Source organism: Penicillium lagena (genome assembly GCF_028827675.1).
Source record: "Penicillium lagena strain IBT 129212 chromosome Unknown utg000008l_segment0_segment0, whole genome shotgun sequence".
Lineage (NCBI taxonomy): Eukaryota > Fungi > Ascomycota > Eurotiomycetes > Eurotiales > Aspergillaceae > Penicillium > Penicillium lagena.
In genome coordinates this window covers 2,866,380-2,887,666 of record NW_026623229.1, presented here as the reverse complement: position 1 = coordinate 2,887,666, position 21,287 = coordinate 2,866,380, and the positions used below count along the sequence as shown (strand labels likewise).

Below are 21,287 nucleotides of genomic sequence, written 5' to 3'. Positions count from 1 at the left end.
AGCGTTAGATAGATCGGGGTGAGAAGTGTCGGCGCGACTAACTATACCGAAGACCACATATACCGGGAACGATTGTTTAGCATCTCCACTAGAAGTACAAAAGTCCAAATGATCAAGGTACTGGGGATATGTTGGGCTGGTTGACCGAATTTTGACGCCAAAGAAATCAAAAGCCTAGTAAAGTATGTTGCATTAGCGTGAAGCTCACAAGACGCCTAGGCGACATCAAAAATCCTAATGACATGAAACAACTCTCATTTTAGTTATCTCTGTAATTCAACAAGACATAAACTGTTAAAAAGAAAAGAAGAGAAAAAAATAAACTCCCTGATGTTGACTTTTTGGTTTTTGTCAAAAGAACCAGATTTCATTTTCCAGGGACGCGATTTATTCATTGAGATGAAGATCATCATTTGCAATTTCTGGATTCTGGACCATGTGTTGAACCTCTCCAGAGAATGTGTGCAAGAATGTCCACTCAAGCCGATTTTTTTACTGCATATTACCCCAGTTGTTCAAGTTATGTGGAAAGAATGCGACGTTTTCAATGAGTGTCGAATCATGGGCAATAATCACCCAGACGTTGTTCAAGCTGTCCAGCTCTTGCAAGCCAGCAATAGTCCAGTTGGCTAATTCCAGATTGTGATTGAAGTCTGGCGTGAGCGAATAGAATGGCTTGGTCCGGCTCCTGTACGGATGAAGTGAGAGAAACAAATCACTCGGGAAGCATGAGCAGCAAGATTCGGTTGCTGGAAATGGGTAAATATTTTGGGACACTGGGAGATATTCAGATGGCCGAAACTCGCCAGCATGGTGGGCTGCATCGCCTCCCATCAGGATAAACGTGGAAGGTGATACTGATGTCCTCGCAAAACCATATATATGCCCGACCATGTGGCCTGGTGTGTCTAAAATGTAGAAGCTCCCGTCGTCAAAATAATCATACGCAGCGAACCGCCCAATATTAATCCCTGTCGAAGTAAAATCCAGCTCCAGGACTTCACGATCTTCGAAATCTTGCTGGAGCATAGGAGAGGCCGCATTTACTGGAAAACCAGGCATGTATGTCTTTTTGAAATCTCTCCCGACAATCAACTTAGTTTGCTTCGGAAATTTGCGATATCCCCAATATGATCAAAATGAGGATGACTCAAAACAACTGCATCTATGGCGCCGCCGTGGACGTCGATCCCGTTCAACTGAAGGACAGTGGATATATTCTGCTCCGTATGATATATCCATCCGCGACTGTCCAACAAACTTACCACACTAGGTGGCAGGTTCCGCCAGTCATTTCTGATTCCCAAGTCAAAGAGAATATTTCGACCGGAAACATGTTCGACAAGGAATGAGAAACTTGGCACTTTGTGTCGTTCTGCTCCTTGGAAAGTAGGGATGTGGAAGCTGGATGCCGTGAGGTCTAAGCGTGCTTGACTAGAATTAATAATTAGGAATAGTTGGGATTTCGAAGCCTAGATTGTTACGGAGCATACTTGTCGAGAAGTGACACACGGACAGCGCTAGTCAACTTTGCGATTTCGACGGGAAGGTTCGGCTGTGGGTCTTGGGCTTTCCTCTCGTATTCTGTCGTCATTGTGGTTTTGTCTCTGTAGTTGCCGAGAGGAGTCGAGTATACCTTGGGGAAAACGGGGTTACACAAGACCCAAGAAAGCTGGGGCAAGTATTTAAGATCTCTGTTTGCTGTGTCCAGTGAACTGGGCTCCGGATGCATCCCATTGCCCGCAGCTGCCTCATACGTAACTCTAATTTCGGTTACATCACGGGGAATGTTTCCTCTCTTGCTACGTAATCCGGTATAGCTGAGAGCGAGGCAATATATCTAAACAATTGAACGGCAGTGTCGCACCGCCATTCTATCCTGATGTGATATTAACTGTGGAAGTATAGCTGCGACATTTCATGTCCACGGTGGCCCATAAGTGTAGCTGAGGATAGCTAGGAGGAGGTCAGAAAAATACAACCTTAGCCATGATCTTACGGGCGAGGCCATCTTCTTGCCCGTGCACAAACATCAGACTCCATTCTCCCCAATACAAAGAACGAACTTGTGCGACATGGGAGCTATTCAAAACAGCACGGCCCTGGACATCACAAAAATTAGGAATGTTGAGCTCGTGTTCCCACCTCGGCCGGCTCCAGTTCTGATCGGCCACCGTGTGAAAACACCGGCCCGACCGACCGCAAGATGGTCGCCGACGCAGTGAACTTCGATGTCTGACCTACATGACCAACTTCAAGCATCAGGGCTCACGGCACTGCCTTTTGCGTGACCGCCCATGAGGGGGACTCGAAGATGGTTCGGGCTCTGCTATATAATAACCAAATCGACCCCAACCTCGAGAAAGTTTTCAAGGCCCTTTTATGTTGGCAGCAAAAGGGGCACACCTCCTCGTTGTCAACCCGCCATGCGGAAGAAATAAAGAATACTTAAGGTAGAATGGTTAATACCTATTTTAGGTATAGCGCGAGCTTCCTCAGGGCTTTTAAAATCTAAGACAGTTCCTGTTTTTGGACTACCATGGATCTACAATCACGTACTCAATCTAAACATTTACTATACCCGTCTCATAGAGCCCACCGAGCCCTATACGTCTATACAAAAGTATTTAGAAATTATAAAGGTTAAAGGGTGACCCGATTCCCGGATTCTGCTACATAGAATCATGTAGTGAGAACTTTTCAAAAGAAGGAAGTGTTCTTACAAACCAAGCAGTCTGGGCTCTGCGCAACTAAAATTCGCTTCCTTGGCTCCGGAAAAATGCTCGGACATGAAGAAGTCGGTATAGTTCGCGAGATTGGACCAGGTGTCACAACGGATAAAGAGGGCGATCTAGTTGGATATGGATATAAGAGGAAAGTGTGTGGTAATTGCCAACACTGCCTGGCAGATATGTCCCAGGTTACGAAAACCCTGAAATAGATGTATCTCATCAGCGTTTGTGCAAGGATGGGACCAGTTCTGTGAATATGTGGTCGATCTTCGTAACGGCGACCGCAGAATCATATGTAGTTAGTTGGAGACAGCAATAACACACCTGCGCCGTTTGAACAAAAACAATTGGAAGGTCAAATTTTTCTTTGATGGCATTCATTTCTCCCGACCACTATAGGAAAGGACCGATGCCCCCCCCCCCCCCCCCCCCCTTCAAAGGAAAGAGCCTTGGAATGGCATCCTTAAAACCACCAAATTCCGTCCTATCTGCCCGGGCAGTGACAATCTGAGTGTTTATCCCAGCAGTGAGGACTGCCTGCGCGTGAATGTCTCGACGTCCTCCAAGGAGGCCAACGGGAAATTACTGGTCATGTTCAGGTCGCACGGTGCCAACACTGCGACTCTGGAGATAACCAAATGGTGCCGGTATGGCACCCAGGGAGGTTACTTTCGTTTCTTACAATCATAACAGCGGTCCTTCGGCTTTCTGGCAACCCTCGAACTGGCATGTATCCGATCTCAGATCACAGCATTTCCGGTGCCTGGAGTCCTCTGGATCAAGTCGTCGTCGTCAACGGGATTTACGAGAACATCGCCGCCTTCAGCGGGAATCCAGATCACACCACCGCTGGGGGTTAGTCCTTCGGCGCTGCCTGGACCGGTACAGGACCAACAGCAAGCTGATCGAGAGTAAGCTGGTCGGTGCAATTGCCGAATTAGGTATTTCGACCCTCGCGATTCCTGTAATGGCGGGATCCAATGGACAACATCATGGCTACGGGCTACTGGCTTAGTGAGCAATTCTTGGCCAGAATGCATGTCGGCACCATCGCTGAGGTGCGGGCCCTGTCGACCGAGATGATTGTCGACGCCACCACAATGGAGCACAGTTTCTGGTTCTATCCTACCCTGGACTACTCCGCCATTCCCGAGAAGTACCTCTCAAGTGTGAAGCAGACCGCTCAGACAAAATCCCGATCATCACTAGTCTCAACGGAGATGAAAAATAGTGCCACCGAATCGGGGTTCACCACTGTCAAGGCCATCATTAAGACCGTCAACTCGACCTATGGTATTTGTGCTCTAGATTTCCTCGAGGTGTACCAGCACGCCAATGCTAACCAAGTTTTCATGACTTGGCAAGCTGAACTGAATGTTATCCTGCACCCCTAGTATAATTACATAACAAGTTCTATTTTCTCATTAACCACGCACCGCGCCATCGAAATATAACATATCGAACATAAAGCTAGTAATTCATATTCACATGTTGATCAAGCTTGGCTGCCTACAAAGTTAGGCTTCTGACTCACTTGGTACTGAAGTTTATCAGTCCAAAAGTGTGAGACAACAGCTTGCACAGCTGGAATGGGTCCGAAAATAGTTCCCGCTACAGGGAAAATGATACGGTCGAGAAGGCTGTTAAGGCTAAACCTATAACGGAACGAAAAGCCCGCGTCGACAACACCTGCGTCCATCATATCAAGTGAACGAGTGTTCACGCAAAAGTAGTGCCAGTAGTCGTAGACAATGATGCAGATGTTCATCATGATGAAAGAACAGGCTCGTAAGGTCCCCGCCCAATTCAACGCCAACAGAAGGTCAGGGTGAATGAGCTCGGTTGGTGTTAGAGCAGAATAAACCGAGGTAATCATTAGGCAAATTGTCAGATGAGATGGCAGAAAATGCGCCTCCCAAAGAAGATGTACAAGTGCGAGGTGCTTCCCTGTAAAGAGAACATGCCAGCTAGGACGCTTCAAGCTGCCAAAGCTTCGTTGAATGGCATATCCAGTGTCCAATGCACCCCACATGTGACGCAACGCCTGGCGGTAACGAGCGGCAAGGGTGCTTATAGTCCGTGGCCGACCAGCAGTATCGTGGCTAGAGATGTTGCACTGGCTTGCCGCACTATAAACCACGCGTGTGGTAATGTTACCATTCATGGAAAAGTAGCACTTTAGAAGCATGTGCATATCTTCACCAATGGCAGAAGCATCACTATCCCAGCCGCCAACCTTTTTTGCTAGCGTTAAAGGTAAAGAATAGACCGAAGTTGGGATGCAAATGGGCGAGCCTGGGTACGTGGCTGAGATACCAGCAAATCCCCACATTAGATCGGCACAGCGCACCAAAGCCGGAGTTTCCGAGGAATTGCGATCGAAGATAATCGGACAAGAATAGAAGCTTCGCTCAGGACTAACTTCATCATCAAGGTGAAGGCGTCTGATCTCACTGAAATAGTCCTGCAAAAGGTGGGTATCCGCTAGAGATAGGTGTTAGTCTATTGAATCCTATTATATATAACTTTCCTCTCAACATACCGTCAATGACCGTAATTAATGTGTCCGTCACACCTGGCTCGCCGTCTCTTGCATGCAGACTCATAATATGGCGAGCAGCATAGGCCACATTTGAGCCCTTGCCAGCGATCTCTCCTGCCACTCCGAATGGATGAAATGTTGCTTGGATGCAAGAAAATGCCGTCTCAAATTGTGAGATCAATTCGCTCGCCTTGTTGATTGCTCCGGTTTCTTTTTGCTCCATGGCCAGGTAAACCTAATAATTAATACGTGTCGCTGCGTTAGCATATTTTATGCGCACTGTGGATTCAAAAGTTGAAAATACAATGAAAACTAACCTCATACTGGCTTGAAGCTCGGGGGTGGCTGGCTAGGACATGCAGTGTTGTTTTCAAAGTTTCTGTGTCTTCTTTGTAATTCGGCAAAATGATTGCGTGAATCACTTCTTGCTCCGGGAGAAGCGATGCTGATTGCGATTGGGTCGAGCTTGCTTCTATATCTCTGAGTGGAATTTCCTCTCCTAGGTGGCTTTTTGTATCCTGTGAAACATCGCTCAAGAGCCCTGAACTCGGTTTAGGACGCCGCTCTAGTAACCGCTTGCTTTCTCGCAGTGTAACAAACAATGAGAAAAAAAGGCGCAGGGCAAAGCAGAACGCGTTGATGTGGACGAACAAAAACATGCCAATGTAAATCTTTTGGTTAAGAGGCAGCTCTTCCGGCCGGTGAGTTGGAGGATGTGCTAGAAACGATGGACGAGTGATCGAAGCACGACCTGGCAGAGGTTGAAACAAAGCCGCATACGACAGCCACAGCATTGCGATGACACTAAAGCCGGGGACGCATCTAGACGCCCATCTGAAAATTCTCGACATATTCACCAGGCCCTGACGCGCTCACGAAAATTAAAGATGTGTACGTGAGGCTTGGGGAGATTTGAAGATCAGGGCCTTGAGGACTGGCAGATAAGAAGGGAACGGCGGGAGCTGCTTCTTCAAAAGGTGCGACGGAATTAACGGCAGGCGTTGGCAGGAAAGATGACAGAGGGAAAAGGGACCATGGAATTGAACCAGATTGTTCTACGGCAATCTGCTCCAATTGGAACTATCCAAGACAGCGGAACCCTAAGGGAAAATCTCGCTGATTCTGGTTTACCTAGATACTGGAGATCCACCACTCGCCGGGTTAAGCCTTGTCAGTTGGGCTCGTTCTCGTTCCGTACAATTGATCCACCGACTTCCTGTAATCACGGCGTTTACGAATAAGTTTGCGTACCAGTAACAGTATCAAGCCAAGTCCCCATAGTTTTACCTAGGCAGTACAGGGGCGAGATTGATTCTTGAAGTACTATCTGGCGCGACATACACCTATAAAGTCAATACATAAAGATTCGACGAATTCATTGGTTCAAAAAATCAGTCAGCTAATTTGAGGGATCGCAAAGAAGCAAAGTTTCGCGATTTCTTGCTCTGCGGCACGTAGGGGAAATTGTGTTGCCTGGAACTCCAGTTTGCCTCCTTCCACCGCCGGTGCTAACGTGAGACAGGGAAGCCACTGCCGACGATCAAAGATCAGCGCGGTGCCGATTTATTTCCGAAATTTCCTTTTCAATTATCTTGTTTTTTATTGTTTTTTTTTTGTTTCACTGATAGACCCGATATGCCGTCTATCCCGTCTTTGGAAGCTTTGAACCGAGTTATGTTGAGAGATAGCACATCAAAGTGACCTCAAATGCTGCCCCTCAGAGATAACCGGTGGGTGAGCCTATTTAGCCAAGAAAAGCTTGTTTGGTGTTGCTCAGCCTTTGCCCTGGATTGCTGACCAATGTGGACGCCACGTTCCTGCCAACTGAACACTAGCGCCAACAGCAGAGTTTGTGATGGGTCCACTGCCAACGCCTAACCAGAATAGGGAAGCGCGCGAAGGCGGTCTTCTGATTTGAGACCCACCGCCACCAGTGCTCGACGTACGTACCTATGTAATAATAGCTGCCCTGTTCTCAAAGAACCGGCAACTAGACATATGAATTCGGGGATTTCTTGCACCACATTAATCACACAATCTTCCATGAAAGAATGAACATCACACTCTCTATATTGCTGTTTATTCACACTGAATCTTGAATCTACACACTGGCGCATCTGAATTACACTGGACAAGACCACGTACGAAACCACATCCTCCTCGATCGACTTGCTATATTACCAATGTCTCCATTACAAATATCCAGCTGCGCACCAGTCGGCCAATATGCATGTATCACAAGAAACAGAAGTCTCCAAACACCATTCCTTTACCACGCAAGCCATGGATTCTTTTTCGGGAACTCAAGGGCTAGATGGCTTGGTGATGACCAGCCTGAGTCACCTCCGCCCTTTGCTCTTGCATTGGTGATTGTGCTTGTCTTCTTTGTAAATACCATTGTACTTTCTTTTACGGTGATCCTCTGGAAGCATGGGAAAAAACGTCAACAACGACAACACCAACAAGAGCAGCATTTTTTCACAGATGAACGTGCATCTTGACATGAACGAATCCAGAAAGGGTGGATTGCTTCGAGCCCATCAATACTCGAAATTGGTTATAAAGCCTCGGGCGACGAGAACAGTATTCTCTTCGCCTTTGACATGAAAATTATGGAGCTTTTCTATATAATAATCTTGCGAATACTACGAAATTGGGATTCTTTGAATTCCACATAATATTGCCATTCATTTCAATCCTCGCCATCATTTTATCATCTTCTAAAATTATTCCCATCCATACACTCTGCCCATCTGGCGCCAGAGTAATTCAAAGCTCTCGACGACGCCGCCTAATTCGGTCATAGTTCGGTCTGTGCATTATAGCATCTACATTTCAACCAGCCCTGAATGATAACGGTGGATACAATCCTACGTTTTATACCTGACTCATGTCCATCGTATACCCAGAGCGAGATTGAATATCGACAGGAGATGTGATAAACGACTAGAGGCTGTGGATTGATGGTATGCGTGGTGGGTTGGATACTACGAGATTTTAGCTCCTGGGAGTACTCGGTATATTACCTCGTTAACCAGTTTGGCGATTTTTACCCACGCCTCCTAACGTATTCATTGAATCATTGCATATTAAATGATCCCCACGATAGTTCTCGGTGTATGACTCGCATGGGTGCAAGACAAGCTAACAAAACATGTATGAACGCTAAATCCTTTCTCACGAATCTCCCTTAGCCTCACCGACTAAAAACAATAATACCAGCTCCAATGTATCGAGAGCAATAACAGGCATTTCTCTACCGAGCTTCTAGTCCGTGTACCTGCGTCTTTTTTGCGACAATTGCCGCGCCCGAGCTTATTTTCATTAGCCACACCAAGCTTAGAATTTTTCATGTTACAGGAACGAGTTCTCTTGTCCATCTTATCATTCCAGTAATCGTTTGGTAAATAAAGCACTATGGTCTCGGTTCCTGCAAGGATGTACAGCATCTGCCTGTTATTATGAAGTCTTCCCCGGATACCGGGCTGCCAATACGGCTCCATGGTTCATGTACCCACTTCCTGTCACAGAATCCAGGGCTTGCACATTGACATATGCCCAGGTCAAGGGGACTCAAAAAAGGAAGTACTATATGTCCAATTCGGAGTTTTCGATATCCACCAGTGCATGCGTTGTGGTTGCTGATCTAGTATCCATGGGTTGATGGCGTATCGTTCAACTCGCTGGCGCAGGCCCAAAATCACATTTAATTTCGCATGAACATATTAACACCAATGCGCCGAGTGATCACTTGGTCTGTTCGGTCAAACTTTTCTCACTAGCTGAAAAGACTTCGGTCGGCCGAATGTGGACCAGAGGCTGAGGGGGCGGGTTGGCCACACGACTTTTCGAAAATACCAGAATAGGGCAGATTCAAAATACTTTGTTGAGAAGACATCGGATTCTCAATTTTGCCTTGGTAAGTGATCACATGGACCATGTGTTCCCACGGACCCGTAAACCAGAAGGTCTGGCAGAGAAGTTCCATGGTAACTGTGCCCAGAGGGTTTGTCTATATGATAAGCTCTATCCACTTCGGGGCTAAAACTTAGTCCCCGCCCCGGCGCACGAGGGAAATTCCCGTGGCACTACTGGCTGACAGGACCCACATTCACCTTTCTTGGTCTTTTTAGATATCTTACTCGCCCCACTTCCTGTCTGTATCGACATGGTCTGTATGTTCAGCACATCCGTCTTATATCCGGCATGTCATTCGTTCAACCCTATTGGACCATTTGCTGACCTACCCGGAATAAGTCAAAGAACCCCTGGGATCAGGGTCTTTCCCTTTTCCCTGAATTATAACACTTTTGGCTATTGATTTGTCTTTCTTGCTTCGGGAGCCCTGCGGCACACACTCGTATCCACCTCTATTTCCCTGAGCTAGACCATTCCTTGTCTTTTCTTACCGTACGATGTTTCTTAAATATCTCAAAGGACTCGAGAAGTGTGACTGCTCGATATTGAATTTGACTATATTATGTTAAGCTCTTGTATGGACAGTCACGATGTTCAAGAAGTTCTATTTCGTCCAATAGACTCAATGTCTGCAAGGATGGTTGCTTCTCATTCACACCATCCTGTAAATAATTTAGCTCAGTCCACTCCTTATTAAGTACAGTTTCTTTCTCTTACCGGCTGCGATATTGAAGCACCTGCGTGGAGCAGGAGAACGAGAGAAGGCCTTGAAGTTCGTGGCTGTAGATATCGGAGAGAAATTCGCTGGCTACAGGTCGGGTCATTCTGCCGGAGTATTAGTCCCGTCTGGGTAGCCTCATTTGGGCTGACCCAATAAGCCCTCCGGAAACTCGTAACAGCGCTGACGTATTCCTCTCTGTCACCCTCTTTCTGTCTGTTCTAAAAAGTCGCTATTCTTTTGTTTTGCCAGGAGTAAAGGATCCCTCGTTCAGAACCAATGCGACAATGCACTTGTTGCATGCTATATGCCGTCGACTGCTCGACCAGAAACTAGCCGTTGCTTCGCTGCTGTTCGCGTTCATCACCGCCATTGTTTCGCTGAGGTTCCTGATTATCCCGAACCTGCAACGATTAAATCTTCGGGTAGGAGCCAGTTTTTACGACTATGGGTTTTACGGTTTATATCCGAGTCGCCGATATGTCACTTTTGATTACGAGTCTCCGGCCGTGAATTTTGTTCAATGGGATTCGCAATGCAGCGATGCATACACCTTTATCGCTCCCCACGGAGGTGTGGTTGAATACTCCGCGCCAATGATTCTTGATTCCCGCGGCAACTTGGTATGGATGAAGCCCTTGTTTGATACACCAGAAGACTTTCGGGTTCAAGAATACCTTGGCGAGAAGTATTTAACATATTGGCATGGAGGATACTCTAGTGGGCATGGTCAGGGCTCTTGGTCTCTAGTAAGCCGGCTAAGTTCCGCACTGTGGTGACACTATTAGGATTGTTGAGGTTAATTTCTGACTTTGACCAGCTCGATTCATCTTATTCTCATCGATTTGAAGTGAAGCCGGTCGGTAATTTGGATGGCGATCTGCACGACTTCCAGATAACTGAGAATGGCACTGCCTTGGTTACTATATACGATGTCAAACCTCACGACCTCACCGAGTCTGGAGGAGCCAAGCATGGATATATTTACGACAGCATCTTCCAGGAGATTGATATTGCCACTGGAAGCCTCAATTTTGAGTGGCGCTGTTCACAGCATATACCTCTCAATGCCTCATACGCGGGCCTGAAAGGGAGAGGATGGAAACGTGAGGACCCGTATGATGCCTATCATATCAACAGCATCGACAAAGATCCCTCAGGAAATTATCTCATTTCTGCACGACATCTACACGCTATTCTCAGTATTGACGGTAAGACCGGCGAGATTTTATGGATTCTAGGCGGGAAACAGAATGAATTTGAAGATGCCTCGGAGGGCAGAGCTACTAACTTTGCCTGGCAACATGATGCACGGTGGCGGAGCGATGATACCATCACGCTTCTTGATAACACCGCAGAGTGGTTTTTCGACCCGCCAACAGAAAGCCGTGGATTGGCTATTGTAATTGACATCCCGAATCGAGTGGCCCGAGTTCAAGGGGAATACTTCCACCCTGGCAGCATCAGAACTACATCTCAGGGGAATATGCAAGACTTGCCTGGGTCTAGGAACGTCTTTGTTGGCTGGGGTCACTGTGCGGCGTATACTGAATTTTCACCGGATGGACGTGTTTTGTGCGATGCACATTTTGGACCATCTACTTGGTTTACACTCGGAAATGTTGTCTCGTACCGCTCCACGAAAAGCAGTTGGGTTGGAAAACCAAATACAAACCCCGCTGCTGTTTTGATTCGCTCATCTGTGTTTGTGAGTTGGAATGGGGCAACGGAGGTTGTCGCTTGGAGAATTGAACAATGGGATGGCGTTGATATGGATGACATGCATTTTGAGCCGCTCAAGGTCGTGAAGAAAGAAGGATTCGAAACCAAAATTGACCTTCCTCAGGGCGTCGCGCATGTTTATTTCCGGATTGTCGCGTTGAACGGCCAAAACGAGATTCTTGGCATGACTGGGGTGATGGGCGAACAACTAGATTGGAATTTCCGGGATTTCGTCCGCAGTTACTCTGTCGGCGTGTTCTCTTCTGGCGTCGTGATTTCCTTCGTTATGATCGGGTGCTGTCTGCTTCAAGGTGTTTTCTGGACATGGAGAGTGCATAGAAGTCGGCCACTTTCCCGACCAGGCGGTTATCGAGCTGTTCCACTTGGCAGTGTACCTGAATGATACCACTTATGCGAATATAAATTTGCTTTTTGTGATAACTGAAGGGATACTTTACGTGATATCGCTACGAAGAAATGACAGCGAGGATTGAATATTCTCGCAAGCAAATCAAGCTTCGCAGCGTGTGGTCAAAGACGCGGTTTTCCAATGTCAGAATGAGCTCTGACACTGCTAGGGCTTTATCGGATCGGAATATCGTTAGTTAATCGCACTCCAATTTAGCCTTACAATGGGATTCAAATGCAAAGATACCCAGGCTGCTTTGAAAAATCCAAAAATGGTTAGCGTAACTATCGTCTGAGTCGGCAAGTAGCTAGAAAAGCTTGTTTTCAGACTAGTAGACCACTCACGGCCATACAAAAGTTCAGTTAGTCGGAAAAGAGACCCTCGTGAAATATGTCTCATGAGAAAATGAAAGCGGTCTCTATTCAAGTAGTCTTACAATAATTATTATAACCTTCACGCTGCTGTATTACCGCCACGTAGACGTTCCATGGCAAGGGGATGGCCAACCTATTTTTTGTCCCTGGGTGGAGGCAGCTAAGCCCCACGGCAAACGGAACACTCGCCCCATCCCCGAAGCTTGCGTAATACACGGTCAATCGACGTCCCCGTTCGTCAGTTGGTATAACACTCCGACCGGTTCACGCCGATGAGCCAGACTGGACGGATAATGGAATCTCTCCAGGCCCAACGCAGGCGATTTGGCCCACGAAGGCGCCGGTTGTACATGGCGGCAGTGGCGTTTTTTCTTCTGCTGCAGCTGCTGCTCGCTACAGCGTCATGGCAAGGGTGGCACACGTCCTCCATCAACCCCTTCAGGTCCGGCACTCCTATTTCCCATCTCGCGTGTGTTCTGACCCATGAGTAGATATTCTTACCCCTTTCCGACCGAGTTTGCAGGACAACATCCGCATGATCTTCGACGGATCATCAACAACCCCTACCCTGATTACAATTCCGTCTCATGGAACTCGACATGGCAGGGATCACATCGAGCGTGCGTTGGGCCCTATGGCCGCGTGTTGGACCGACATGATGAGGACACGATGATGAGCGGGTATCATTGGAATTCATCGGGCTTCCCGTCCCCAATCTTCGGTTCCTACGAGGCCTGGGGCCTCGATCGCGATCTCTGCGCGGACGCGGTGTCGAGGTACGGCGCATACGGGTATAAGCACAGGAGCGACAATGGCTCGCCCGGCTCTGATAGATTCAATCACGCAGAGGAGCTGCAATGGGACGACGTGAACTGGGCCAACCTACAACAGGACTGCCTGCAGCGTAACGGAGATCGATTTCGAACCACCGAGCCGCAGAATAAGCAAATATGGACCCTTGACAAGCGGTGGGATATGGCTATCCATGATGAGCTTGATCTCAGTGACCCCGAGCCGGGGATTCGACCGCGGACAGCTGTGATCATGCGCACTTGGTTGAGCAAGCGATACACGGAGGACGACCTACACTACATTCGGGCTATGATCATGGAACTGGCACTCCATTCTGGTGGGGAATATGAGGTCATACTTTTGGTGGATTGCAAAGGCACTCACCTGCCGAACCCTACAGACACCTTTGCCATGGACAAATTCAAGGCGGAGCACCTGCCCAAAGAACTGCGCGATCTCGCCGTCTTTTTCAACACGAAAATATTGCAGGAATGGTATTCCGAAATCAAGGCTCATGAGTATGTTCATCATGCAACTCCATCAGAATCCAGCTTCTAACAATTTGATCAGCCCTGTTCTGCAGTATTTCCAACCAGTCCAGCTATTTTCGCGACTTCATCCACAATACGAGTACCTGTGGCAGTTTGAGATGGACGCTCGTTACACTGGCCATTTGTATTCGCTAGTGACCAAAGCAGCCGACTTCGCGAGGCGCCAACCGCGGAAGCACCTCTGGGAACGAAACTCGTACTTCTATATCCCAGCGATTCATGGCACATGGAAAGAGTTCGGTACGAAAGTGGGCCAGGATATGGTGGACCGCGATAGTATTTGGGGTCCTCAGCCAATCGAGGACATTGATCTTGGAAGACACAGCCCTGTGCCTCCAGTGTTGAGTCAAGACGAGGACGAAGGTGCCTGGGGTGTTGGCGAGGAAGCCGACCTAATCACTTGGCTTCCACATTTTGACCCTGCCGGGGTGAATTGGCCGTGGGGCCAAAAAATCTACCATTTCCGACAGCAGAAGCACACACCGCGACGCGCAACCATTGTTGCTATGTCACGACTCTCGACACGGCTTCTACGTGTCATGCACAAGGACCAGTCTTCCAAGGGCTTAGGTCTCGCATCGGAAATGTCGCCTATCTCTTGGGCTATGTACTATGGTCTCAAAGCTGTTCAAGTTCCGCAGCCGGTCTATCATGAGCGGGCATGGGATGCGGCAGAGCTAGATCGTCGCGCTAATTCAGGGGAACTAGGGAATATCAATGGGGACCTCAATAGTGTTTGGGGTTATAAGTCATGCGATGACATACTTCTGTACACATCCTTTATGTGGCGCTCCTCCTTTGCCGAGAGGATCTATCGCGCGTGGTTGGGGTACGATGGCGCAGAAACGGTGGGAGACCCATGGCCATTAACAAATTTTGGACTATACTAAAAGTGCATGTAGTGGGAAAAGGAAAATCGCCCTCTTTGTCTGCCGCCCATTTTCATTCACCCGGTCAAGAACTCGGAGCGTTAGAACCAGTCTTGAGATCCTGATTTCTTCGGACGACCTCTCTGAACATAGACAAGAAGTCACTTTGCAAGCATGGAGCGGTGAAGTTGGTCGATTACGTGCATGAGCCAAGGAAAGGGAGCGGACAGTGTCGAAGAAGATCCACGAGAGACATCTCTGGACGGCCCTCCGGTGGATCCTAGACCCACGGGGCCGACTATACTGCTTTGCAAATGAGGTTTTTCCAATGACACTCCAACAATCCAAACCCATGCACTAGATATGCTGTGAGATTATTTCAATTTCCTGCAAGTCAAAGACCTTCTTAGAGGTTTCTCGGCTCTTCGACCTCCATCCATCCCACTTCGCCTCCCGCCTCTGGTGGAGACAAACAGGGAAACAAGGAAAGGAAAAGGAAGGAAGAGAAAAAAAAAAAAATGGAAAAATGGACCTAAGAATTATAGGAATAAACGTGTCATGGTTATGGAATACAGATCTATTAGCTATGCCTTTGCCTTTGCCTACTTTCTTGCTAGTAGACCCAGTTACCAACCTATCAGCCTTCCTCTCTCCAACCGTCATGATGCTTCATCTAGACGTAGCGGCATGGCAAGTTGGCCCTTGTCTTCTTACTCTACTCATCGTCGGGCTGATTACCCAGCCTATGACTTCCTTGCCTACCGACCCCTCTCAATTACTGGGCGCTCGCTCGCTTGCCAATCCCCCGCATGCTAACGTTCCCCGCTTGTGGAACTCTCCCTCTTTATTAAACTACAATTTGTGAACCCTTCGGGCCTCAATCCCCCGCTTGTGAACCATCCCTGTGGTCTGCCTAAATTCGGTATTAGAACTTTGCCAAGTACAGTTAGACTGTAAGTTCAGACATGTGGGGTAGAAACAGCCAGAAGGTCACCGGAGCGAAGATGCAGCGAGGGGGCTGTAGGTCCCGACGGCTCTCGGAGATAAATTAACTTCATCTCCATGTTTAGCTTGGGAATTCTACTTCCACAACGACCTCCTTCGATTTCTTCAAGGTTTTAAACCCCCTCTGCTCTGCTGCCCTGAACACATCAATGAACCAAGATGGCCAACTTCCAGCCACAGGTACGTCAGCAATCCATACCATCGGAACCATGCCTGACGCGGTCGATTCTGTGCAGTGGAGCGACAAACCGATAATAAAGCCCAGAAGCCCCGTTGATAGCGAGGCAAAATTCTCTTTCGCCAAGGATGCTCCCCGCGAGACATTTGGGACACTCAAGAAGTCCATTCCACCCTCCAAGCCGTACACATCCCTGACCGATCAGGAGGCGGAGCATTTTTTAGCCCACGGCTGGCTAAAGGTTGAGGGTGGCTTCGATCGAAATTACATTGACCAGTGGCTTCCAGATTTCTGGGTCCGCACGGGGTATGACGAGCAAGACAAGACCACCTGGGAGGAAGAATATCTCCATGTGGCTCACCACCGTCAGGTACGAAACGAGGAGTTCTGCCCTAAGGCTTGGGGCAAGATTGTGGACCTCTGCGGTGGAGAAGAGCGGATTCACGAAACGCGTGAGCGTTGGGTCGGCGACAACTTCATCGTGAACTTTGGGAGCGAAGCACGGTCCAAGGAAGATCCAGCATCTCATCCTCCCCAGGATAAGCCAAGTTTCCACTCGGATAACGACTGGTATCGCTCCTTTCTCGACTCGTCGAGCACCGCCATGACTATTGTACATTGTTTCACGGACATTCCAAAGAACGGAGGAGGAACTTGGTTGTGTGAAGATGCCATGAAAGGTGAGTGAGCAGACGCACCCTTGCAATTACGATTATACGATAAGTGCCATTCCATTGCATCGCCAGGTTGCCACGCCCATGACCAAGAGCATCAACACAAATGGAAATTTCCACACTTCAATATCTATTGACTTCATTATACGCTCTTTTGGCCTAACTTACTTTGACCGCCTAGGTGTTTGCGAAAAGCTGTACGCTCATCCAGAAGGCCTCGATCCCGTAATTGACACCCCTGTGCTCTGCAAGCACGCTAAAGACTGCCACAACTTTGCGGCCGTCGAGGCGAAGGCTGGTGACACTTTTATCCTGCATGGCCTGCTGCCACATACTAATAGCTTCAACTACAAACACTATGCTAGAGTCATTACTAACCCTCATGTGACGCTCAAAGAGCCTTACAATCTCAATCGAGGCACGGGCGATGGCGATTACGTGAGTTGGACTGATATCCTCCTGCACCATTTTCATATTAGTAACTGCTTAATCGCAACTGCTGACTGTTCTCAGTCTCTGCTGGAACAAGTCATCCTCCGGGCCCTTGGCCGGACCTCTATACCAGAGTACCACCCTACACGGCCTAGAATGTTCTGGTACCCCCGCAACTCGGCTTTTAAGCTCAACAAGGTCGACAGTGAGCTGGCGCGCCTGAAAGCGGACCGAGCCAACAGGCTTTTACCCGAAACTACGATTGATAGCGTGTACCTCCAGGGTGAAGACGCCATGAACGATTTTATTAAGCGCAATGGCTACGACCTCCCGTTTAATAAAGATCTTGGGTTGGAGCTACAACAGCACGCAGCGTAATCAATGGCCCTGAATAGTAATCTGTAGGATTTGAAATAGCTCCTGCTGATCCATGGGGCATGCCCTGGCTGGTTCGTTGTCACGATGTATTGAAGCGTCGTTCAAATCTTTATATTCTGCTAGAACTTTGGGCATTCTTTTCCAAGCAATCTTTGCTGCACGACGAAGACATAATACTATGTGTCACTACATGTTTATACTTCTTATAGAGTGAGCGAAGCTCATCGGAGGAAGAGGGTCTTAATAAAGCCATGTGTACCACCCCCGTTTCTTCTGCTCTCGAACTTCAGATTAGCCGGGTCGCTCCTTCTATTGTAGAAAATTCTAGCACCATAACACTTTTCAGTCTAATACGAGTCGCCAATAAGTATCCGCCGTTTAAAGGCCGGATCAAAATTATTACCCCCGTGGTGGGAAACCGCCATCATTTACCACCTGTCCATCTTTGAACACGAAAGAACTTTTGCTTAGGTCCCTCATGAACAGGTTGTCAGATCGGGCATCAACAACTACATGATGGCGGCGGCTTGCAAGGACGATGATTTAATTTCATCGCCCCCGCATACGGGGACAGAGACGAACGCGAGTTTTTCCCCGACCGAGCTGGTTGTTGTGCTCCTCGCAAGTAGACTTGTCGATGACTCAAGAACCCAAATATTATTTTACCGCATCTGGCCCAGTATCTCAACTACATTCGTTTCTCCCTGCAGCATTACAATAAATAAGACACCTTCAACGATGAAGAGCCTGTGAACGAATACTTCACCGAGGAAGAAGAAGACGGCGAAGAAGACAATGACCAGGAGGAAGAGAAGCCTCTTGATGATTATATTGATGATGCTGGTGGTAACGTCATCCTTGACAACTTCTTAGCAATGGCCGCGGCTGTGGAGTGGCGCTGAGAGACCACCCTCGTCGGCTAAGGTCCTCGGGATCGACCCGAAGTGTACCTGATAGAGCATAGAAACACCAGTGGGACTGTCCTCAACCGAAGGAAGCTTCACCCCACGCAGTTCACCCCACGCAGTCTTTTGGATGCGAAATAACCGAGTTGTTTGGCTACTGGACAGAATCACGATCTGGGGATTTGAGCGTGGGTCAAGGGTCCACGTTCCCCGCGCAAGCAGCGGTAGCACCCAGCAACCAACCCCCACACCAGAGAAGATTGATCGAGGGTTTCAGTGGCCCCCCCTCGGTTGTCTGGTCATAGAGATCATCGCTGAAGGTGCACCTGCCGTCAGAGTAGAAAATCCAGATGGGGTCCCCATCCCTTGGTAGAGTTTCTGCTTGCAACCTCGCTTGCGCACTTGCCGTAAACTGTACAAATCATGGTTTATCTACGGCTGACCGGTAGAGGTCTTCTAACTGCCATTACCTGCTCTGCAGGAATGGGCTTTATTATCTTCGGTAAACATCTTATGAGTGCACATAGGAGGCTTTTCATGAACTGATTTCATTCTCAGGGTACGACGATGGAGTTATTGGGGGACTCCTGACAGCCAGTGCCTTCAAGGACACCTTCCATCTCGATTCGCCAATGGAAGGCACAGTGACGGCACTATTTGTGATCGGTTGTCTGGTCGGTTGTCTTTGCACCGCTGTTAGTGGTGGCCGATGGGGTCGGTTGACAGTCGCCCAAGTCGGTTCAGGCGTTCTAAGCCTTGGTGCGATCCTGCAGGCATCCAGCTACACTATCGTGCAATTAATTGTAGGCCGGATAGTGGCCGGACTAGGGTTGGGGCTGATTACTAGCAACCTGCCGGTCTGGCAGTCCGAAACGGCGACAAGAGACAAACGCGGCATGTTGCTTGCCGTGTCGCTGAGTTTCTTGATTTTAGGCCAGGTGCTGGCGTACTGGATTGACTTTGCCATGTCTGAATATGCGAGCAGCGCCTCCTGGCGTTTCCCAATGGCCTTTCAAGCATTTTTGGGAATTTGCTTGAATGTCATGTTGCTCTTCATGCCCGAATGCGAGTGATTCATACCTATTGTATCTGGAATGTGAATCTAACGCTAGTAACAGCGCCTCGCTGGCTTTTCCAGAACGGTCGTCACCAGGAAGCGACCGATATCCTTCGCCTACTACGATCTTCTAATGGCGTCGTGGATGAGACTGCCTTAGCCAACACAGTGACAGAAATCCAGGATGCTCTTGCTATTGAAAGCGAACAGAAAGGTTGGATGGATCTGCTTCGCGACGACCACGTTCGCTCTCGGCGTCGGGTGGGCCTCGCATGCCTGCTCAATGCGTGCCAAGCGTGGAGTGGCGCCACACCCATCAGCTATTATACAACTGTCATGTATGAAAGGGACCCATTGGGCACTGTAGTTCATGCTGATCCCCTAACTAGTTTTGAGGACTCCGTCGGATTTTCTCGTCATTTGTCCCTACTCATGTCTGGGTTTCTCCAAATCTGGTTTTTATTTGCGTCCCTTGGGACGTGGTATACCATTGAAAAGCTCGGTCGACGACGCTCGTTCATGATATCGGCCATTGGGATGGCGATAGTGATGATGGTCTTAGCAGCGATGCTAGCGATTGATACTCAGATCTCGGGAATCGTGGCGGTCGTGATGATATTCGCATACCAAGCTTTCTACACATGGGGGTTCATGGGCGGTCTCTGGGTTGGTAACGTCTCATTCAGGCGCAAATCATGGATGCTGACTGTCAATAGTGTTATGGACCAGAGATTCTCCCCTTGGCCCATCGATCCAAAGGGATTGGTCTCGCCACAGCGTTTTTGTGGCTCTCAACGTTTGTTGTGATTGAAATCGTCCCCTCGGCGATAGATAACATCCACTGGAAGACATACATTATCTTCGCCGCATTCAATCTTGCGTTCGTCCCGATGATCTACTTCCTATACCCCGAGACGGCGGGTTTGAGCTTAGAGGCTGTAGATCTGGCCTTCATGGACCGGAGCATGTCGCCCGTGAAGAAAGCAGACGAGCTGTGGAAACGGATCAAACAGGGGCAGGATGTGACCCTGACCGGAGATGTTGAAAAGGAAGGTGATGTGCAAGCAGCCACAGACCACCTCTAGGCGGCATGACCTTGATCGGGGAAAAGCGAAGGACGAGCAGTGAAGCGTTGCTTGTCGGAATGGTTATATTTTGTATTTCAGTGAATCAACATCCCCACTTGGATATACTCAGCAGAAATAGAACAAATTAAGATAAGAAGAAAACATCGGCATGATAGTGGGCTAGGCCCATAACCTTGACTTTTGTTGAAACACTGCATAAGTATTAAGACTGAATCGTAGTCTAAGGGAGAAGCAGGTGGTCGTGCTCTAGTGGAGAAAATGAACCGAGGCTCTACTGGTGCGTGCACTATATCCCAGTGAATTCTATTAGAAAACTCGCCAGGCTTGACTCTATACTCCCTTTATTCAATGAGACAGAGGACTGAGCGAGACCCTATTGACCCTCAAGTACAGACTGGCTGCCAACCTTCCGCCTTTCTATCCTCGGGCTAGGAAATGAAGTGCCGGAAATAAAACATCCGGAGTCTGTGTCAAATATCGGCAGGGAAGACACATCGAGGAGGGCCCGCCAAGGATCACAGTTGGATCTGACGTCTGCTTTTGGCGCACATGATGTTCCTTCACTTCAATATATAGCGTGTCAGTGTCTCTCCATTGACCTGGACCGGAACTAAATCCTATAAAACGAAGACCACGCGGCAGGCCTCACTTCTGTTCTCTTGGCATGCATTGTGTCTCCCCTTTTCAACAACCGGGTCTTCCTCGAGTCTTGTGCCGACTCGACCTTGCCTTGAATTAGTCAGCCCCAGAGCGGTGAAATACTGCCGCTTAGTCACCATGTCAGTCAGCTGACTGACACTCGCCTATAAACACTGCGGGCTGCGGAAAATAACCGATGCAGCACAGCCCACTAGGATCAGTTGACGCGCCCTCATCACCAGACGCACAGTTGCCCAATCCTGGTTGACTTGAATTTTGGCCTTCACATAAGATAGTGCCTCCG

The 21,287-nt window shown here is 48.5% G+C and overlaps 10 protein-coding genes across 10 annotated transcripts; 8 read left to right on the top strand and 2 right to left on the bottom strand.

The window, feature by feature from the left end:
• Positions 1-492: 492 nt before the first annotated feature.
• N7510_011785 (uncharacterized protein) lies at positions 493-1,062 on the bottom strand (the record flags this gene model as incomplete). Its single annotated transcript, XM_056983709.1, has 1 exon — positions 493-1,062. One exon carries the CDS (start codon positions 1,060-1,062, stop codon positions 493-495), a length of 570 nt encoding a protein of 189 aa, XP_056829203.1.
• A 77-nt stretch (positions 1,063-1,139) lies between these two features.
• N7510_011784 (uncharacterized protein) lies at positions 1,140-1,352 on the top strand (the record flags this gene model as incomplete). The annotated part of the gene is made up of 1 exon (XM_056983708.1): positions 1,140-1,352. One exon carries the CDS (start codon positions 1,140-1,142, stop codon positions 1,350-1,352), a length of 213 nt encoding a protein of 70 aa, XP_056829202.1.
• A 2,018-nt stretch (positions 1,353-3,370) lies between these two features.
• N7510_011783 (alpha/beta-hydrolase) lies at positions 3,371-3,592 on the top strand (the record flags this gene model as incomplete). Its single annotated transcript, XM_056983707.1, has 1 exon — positions 3,371-3,592. The coding sequence occupies one exon, from the start codon at positions 3,371-3,373 to the stop codon at positions 3,590-3,592; it is 222 nt and encodes a 73-aa protein (XP_056829201.1).
• A 132-nt stretch (positions 3,593-3,724) lies between these two features.
• On the top strand, positions 3,725-4,126 carry N7510_011782 (uncharacterized protein; the record flags this gene model as incomplete). Its single annotated transcript, XM_056983706.1, has 1 exon — positions 3,725-4,126. One exon carries the CDS (start codon positions 3,725-3,727, stop codon positions 4,124-4,126), a length of 402 nt encoding a protein of 133 aa, XP_056829200.1.
• Positions 4,127-4,227: 101 nt separating this feature from the next.
• Positions 4,228-6,068, bottom strand: N7510_011781 (glycosyltransferase family 2 protein; the record flags this gene model as incomplete). Its single annotated transcript, XM_056983705.1, has 3 exons — positions 4,228-5,216; positions 5,275-5,509; positions 5,592-6,068. 3 exons carry the CDS (start codon positions 6,066-6,068, stop codon positions 4,228-4,230), a joined length of 1,701 nt encoding a protein of 566 aa, XP_056829199.1.
• Positions 6,069-10,197: 4,129 nt separating this feature from the next.
• N7510_011780 (arylsulfotransferase family protein) lies at positions 10,198-12,035 on the top strand (the record flags this gene model as incomplete). The annotated part of the gene is made up of 2 exons (XM_056983704.1): positions 10,198-10,659; positions 10,731-12,035. The coding sequence occupies 2 exons, from the start codon at positions 10,198-10,200 to the stop codon at positions 12,033-12,035; spliced, it is 1,767 nt and encodes a 588-aa protein (XP_056829198.1).
• An 863-nt stretch (positions 12,036-12,898) lies between these two features.
• N7510_011779 (DUF3405 domain-containing protein) lies at positions 12,899-14,732 on the top strand (the record flags this gene model as incomplete). Its single annotated transcript, XM_056983703.1, has 3 exons — positions 12,899-13,725; positions 13,778-14,606; positions 14,661-14,732. The coding sequence occupies 3 exons, from the start codon at positions 12,899-12,901 to the stop codon at positions 14,730-14,732; spliced, it is 1,728 nt and encodes a 575-aa protein (XP_056829197.1).
• A 1,059-nt stretch (positions 14,733-15,791) lies between these two features.
• On the top strand, positions 15,792-17,294 carry N7510_011778 (uncharacterized protein; the record flags this gene model as incomplete). Its single annotated transcript, XM_056983702.1, has 4 exons — positions 15,792-15,812; positions 15,869-16,490; positions 16,666-16,922; positions 16,998-17,294. 4 exons carry the CDS (start codon positions 15,792-15,794, stop codon positions 17,292-17,294), a joined length of 1,197 nt encoding a protein of 398 aa, XP_056829196.1.
• A 513-nt stretch (positions 17,295-17,807) lies between these two features.
• Positions 17,808-18,196, top strand: N7510_011777 (uncharacterized protein; the record flags this gene model as incomplete). The annotated part of the gene is made up of 2 exons (XM_056983701.1): positions 17,808-17,973; positions 18,021-18,196. 2 exons carry the CDS (start codon positions 17,808-17,810, stop codon positions 18,194-18,196), a joined length of 342 nt encoding a protein of 113 aa, XP_056829195.1.
• A 426-nt stretch (positions 18,197-18,622) lies between these two features.
• N7510_011776 (uncharacterized protein) lies at positions 18,623-20,341 on the top strand (the record flags this gene model as incomplete). Its single annotated transcript, XM_056983700.1, has 5 exons — positions 18,623-18,701; positions 18,758-19,195; positions 19,318-19,594; positions 19,646-19,922; positions 20,237-20,341. The coding sequence occupies 5 exons, from the start codon at positions 18,623-18,625 to the stop codon at positions 20,339-20,341; spliced, it is 1,176 nt and encodes a 391-aa protein (XP_056829194.1).
• Positions 20,342-21,287: the final 946 nt, after the last annotated feature.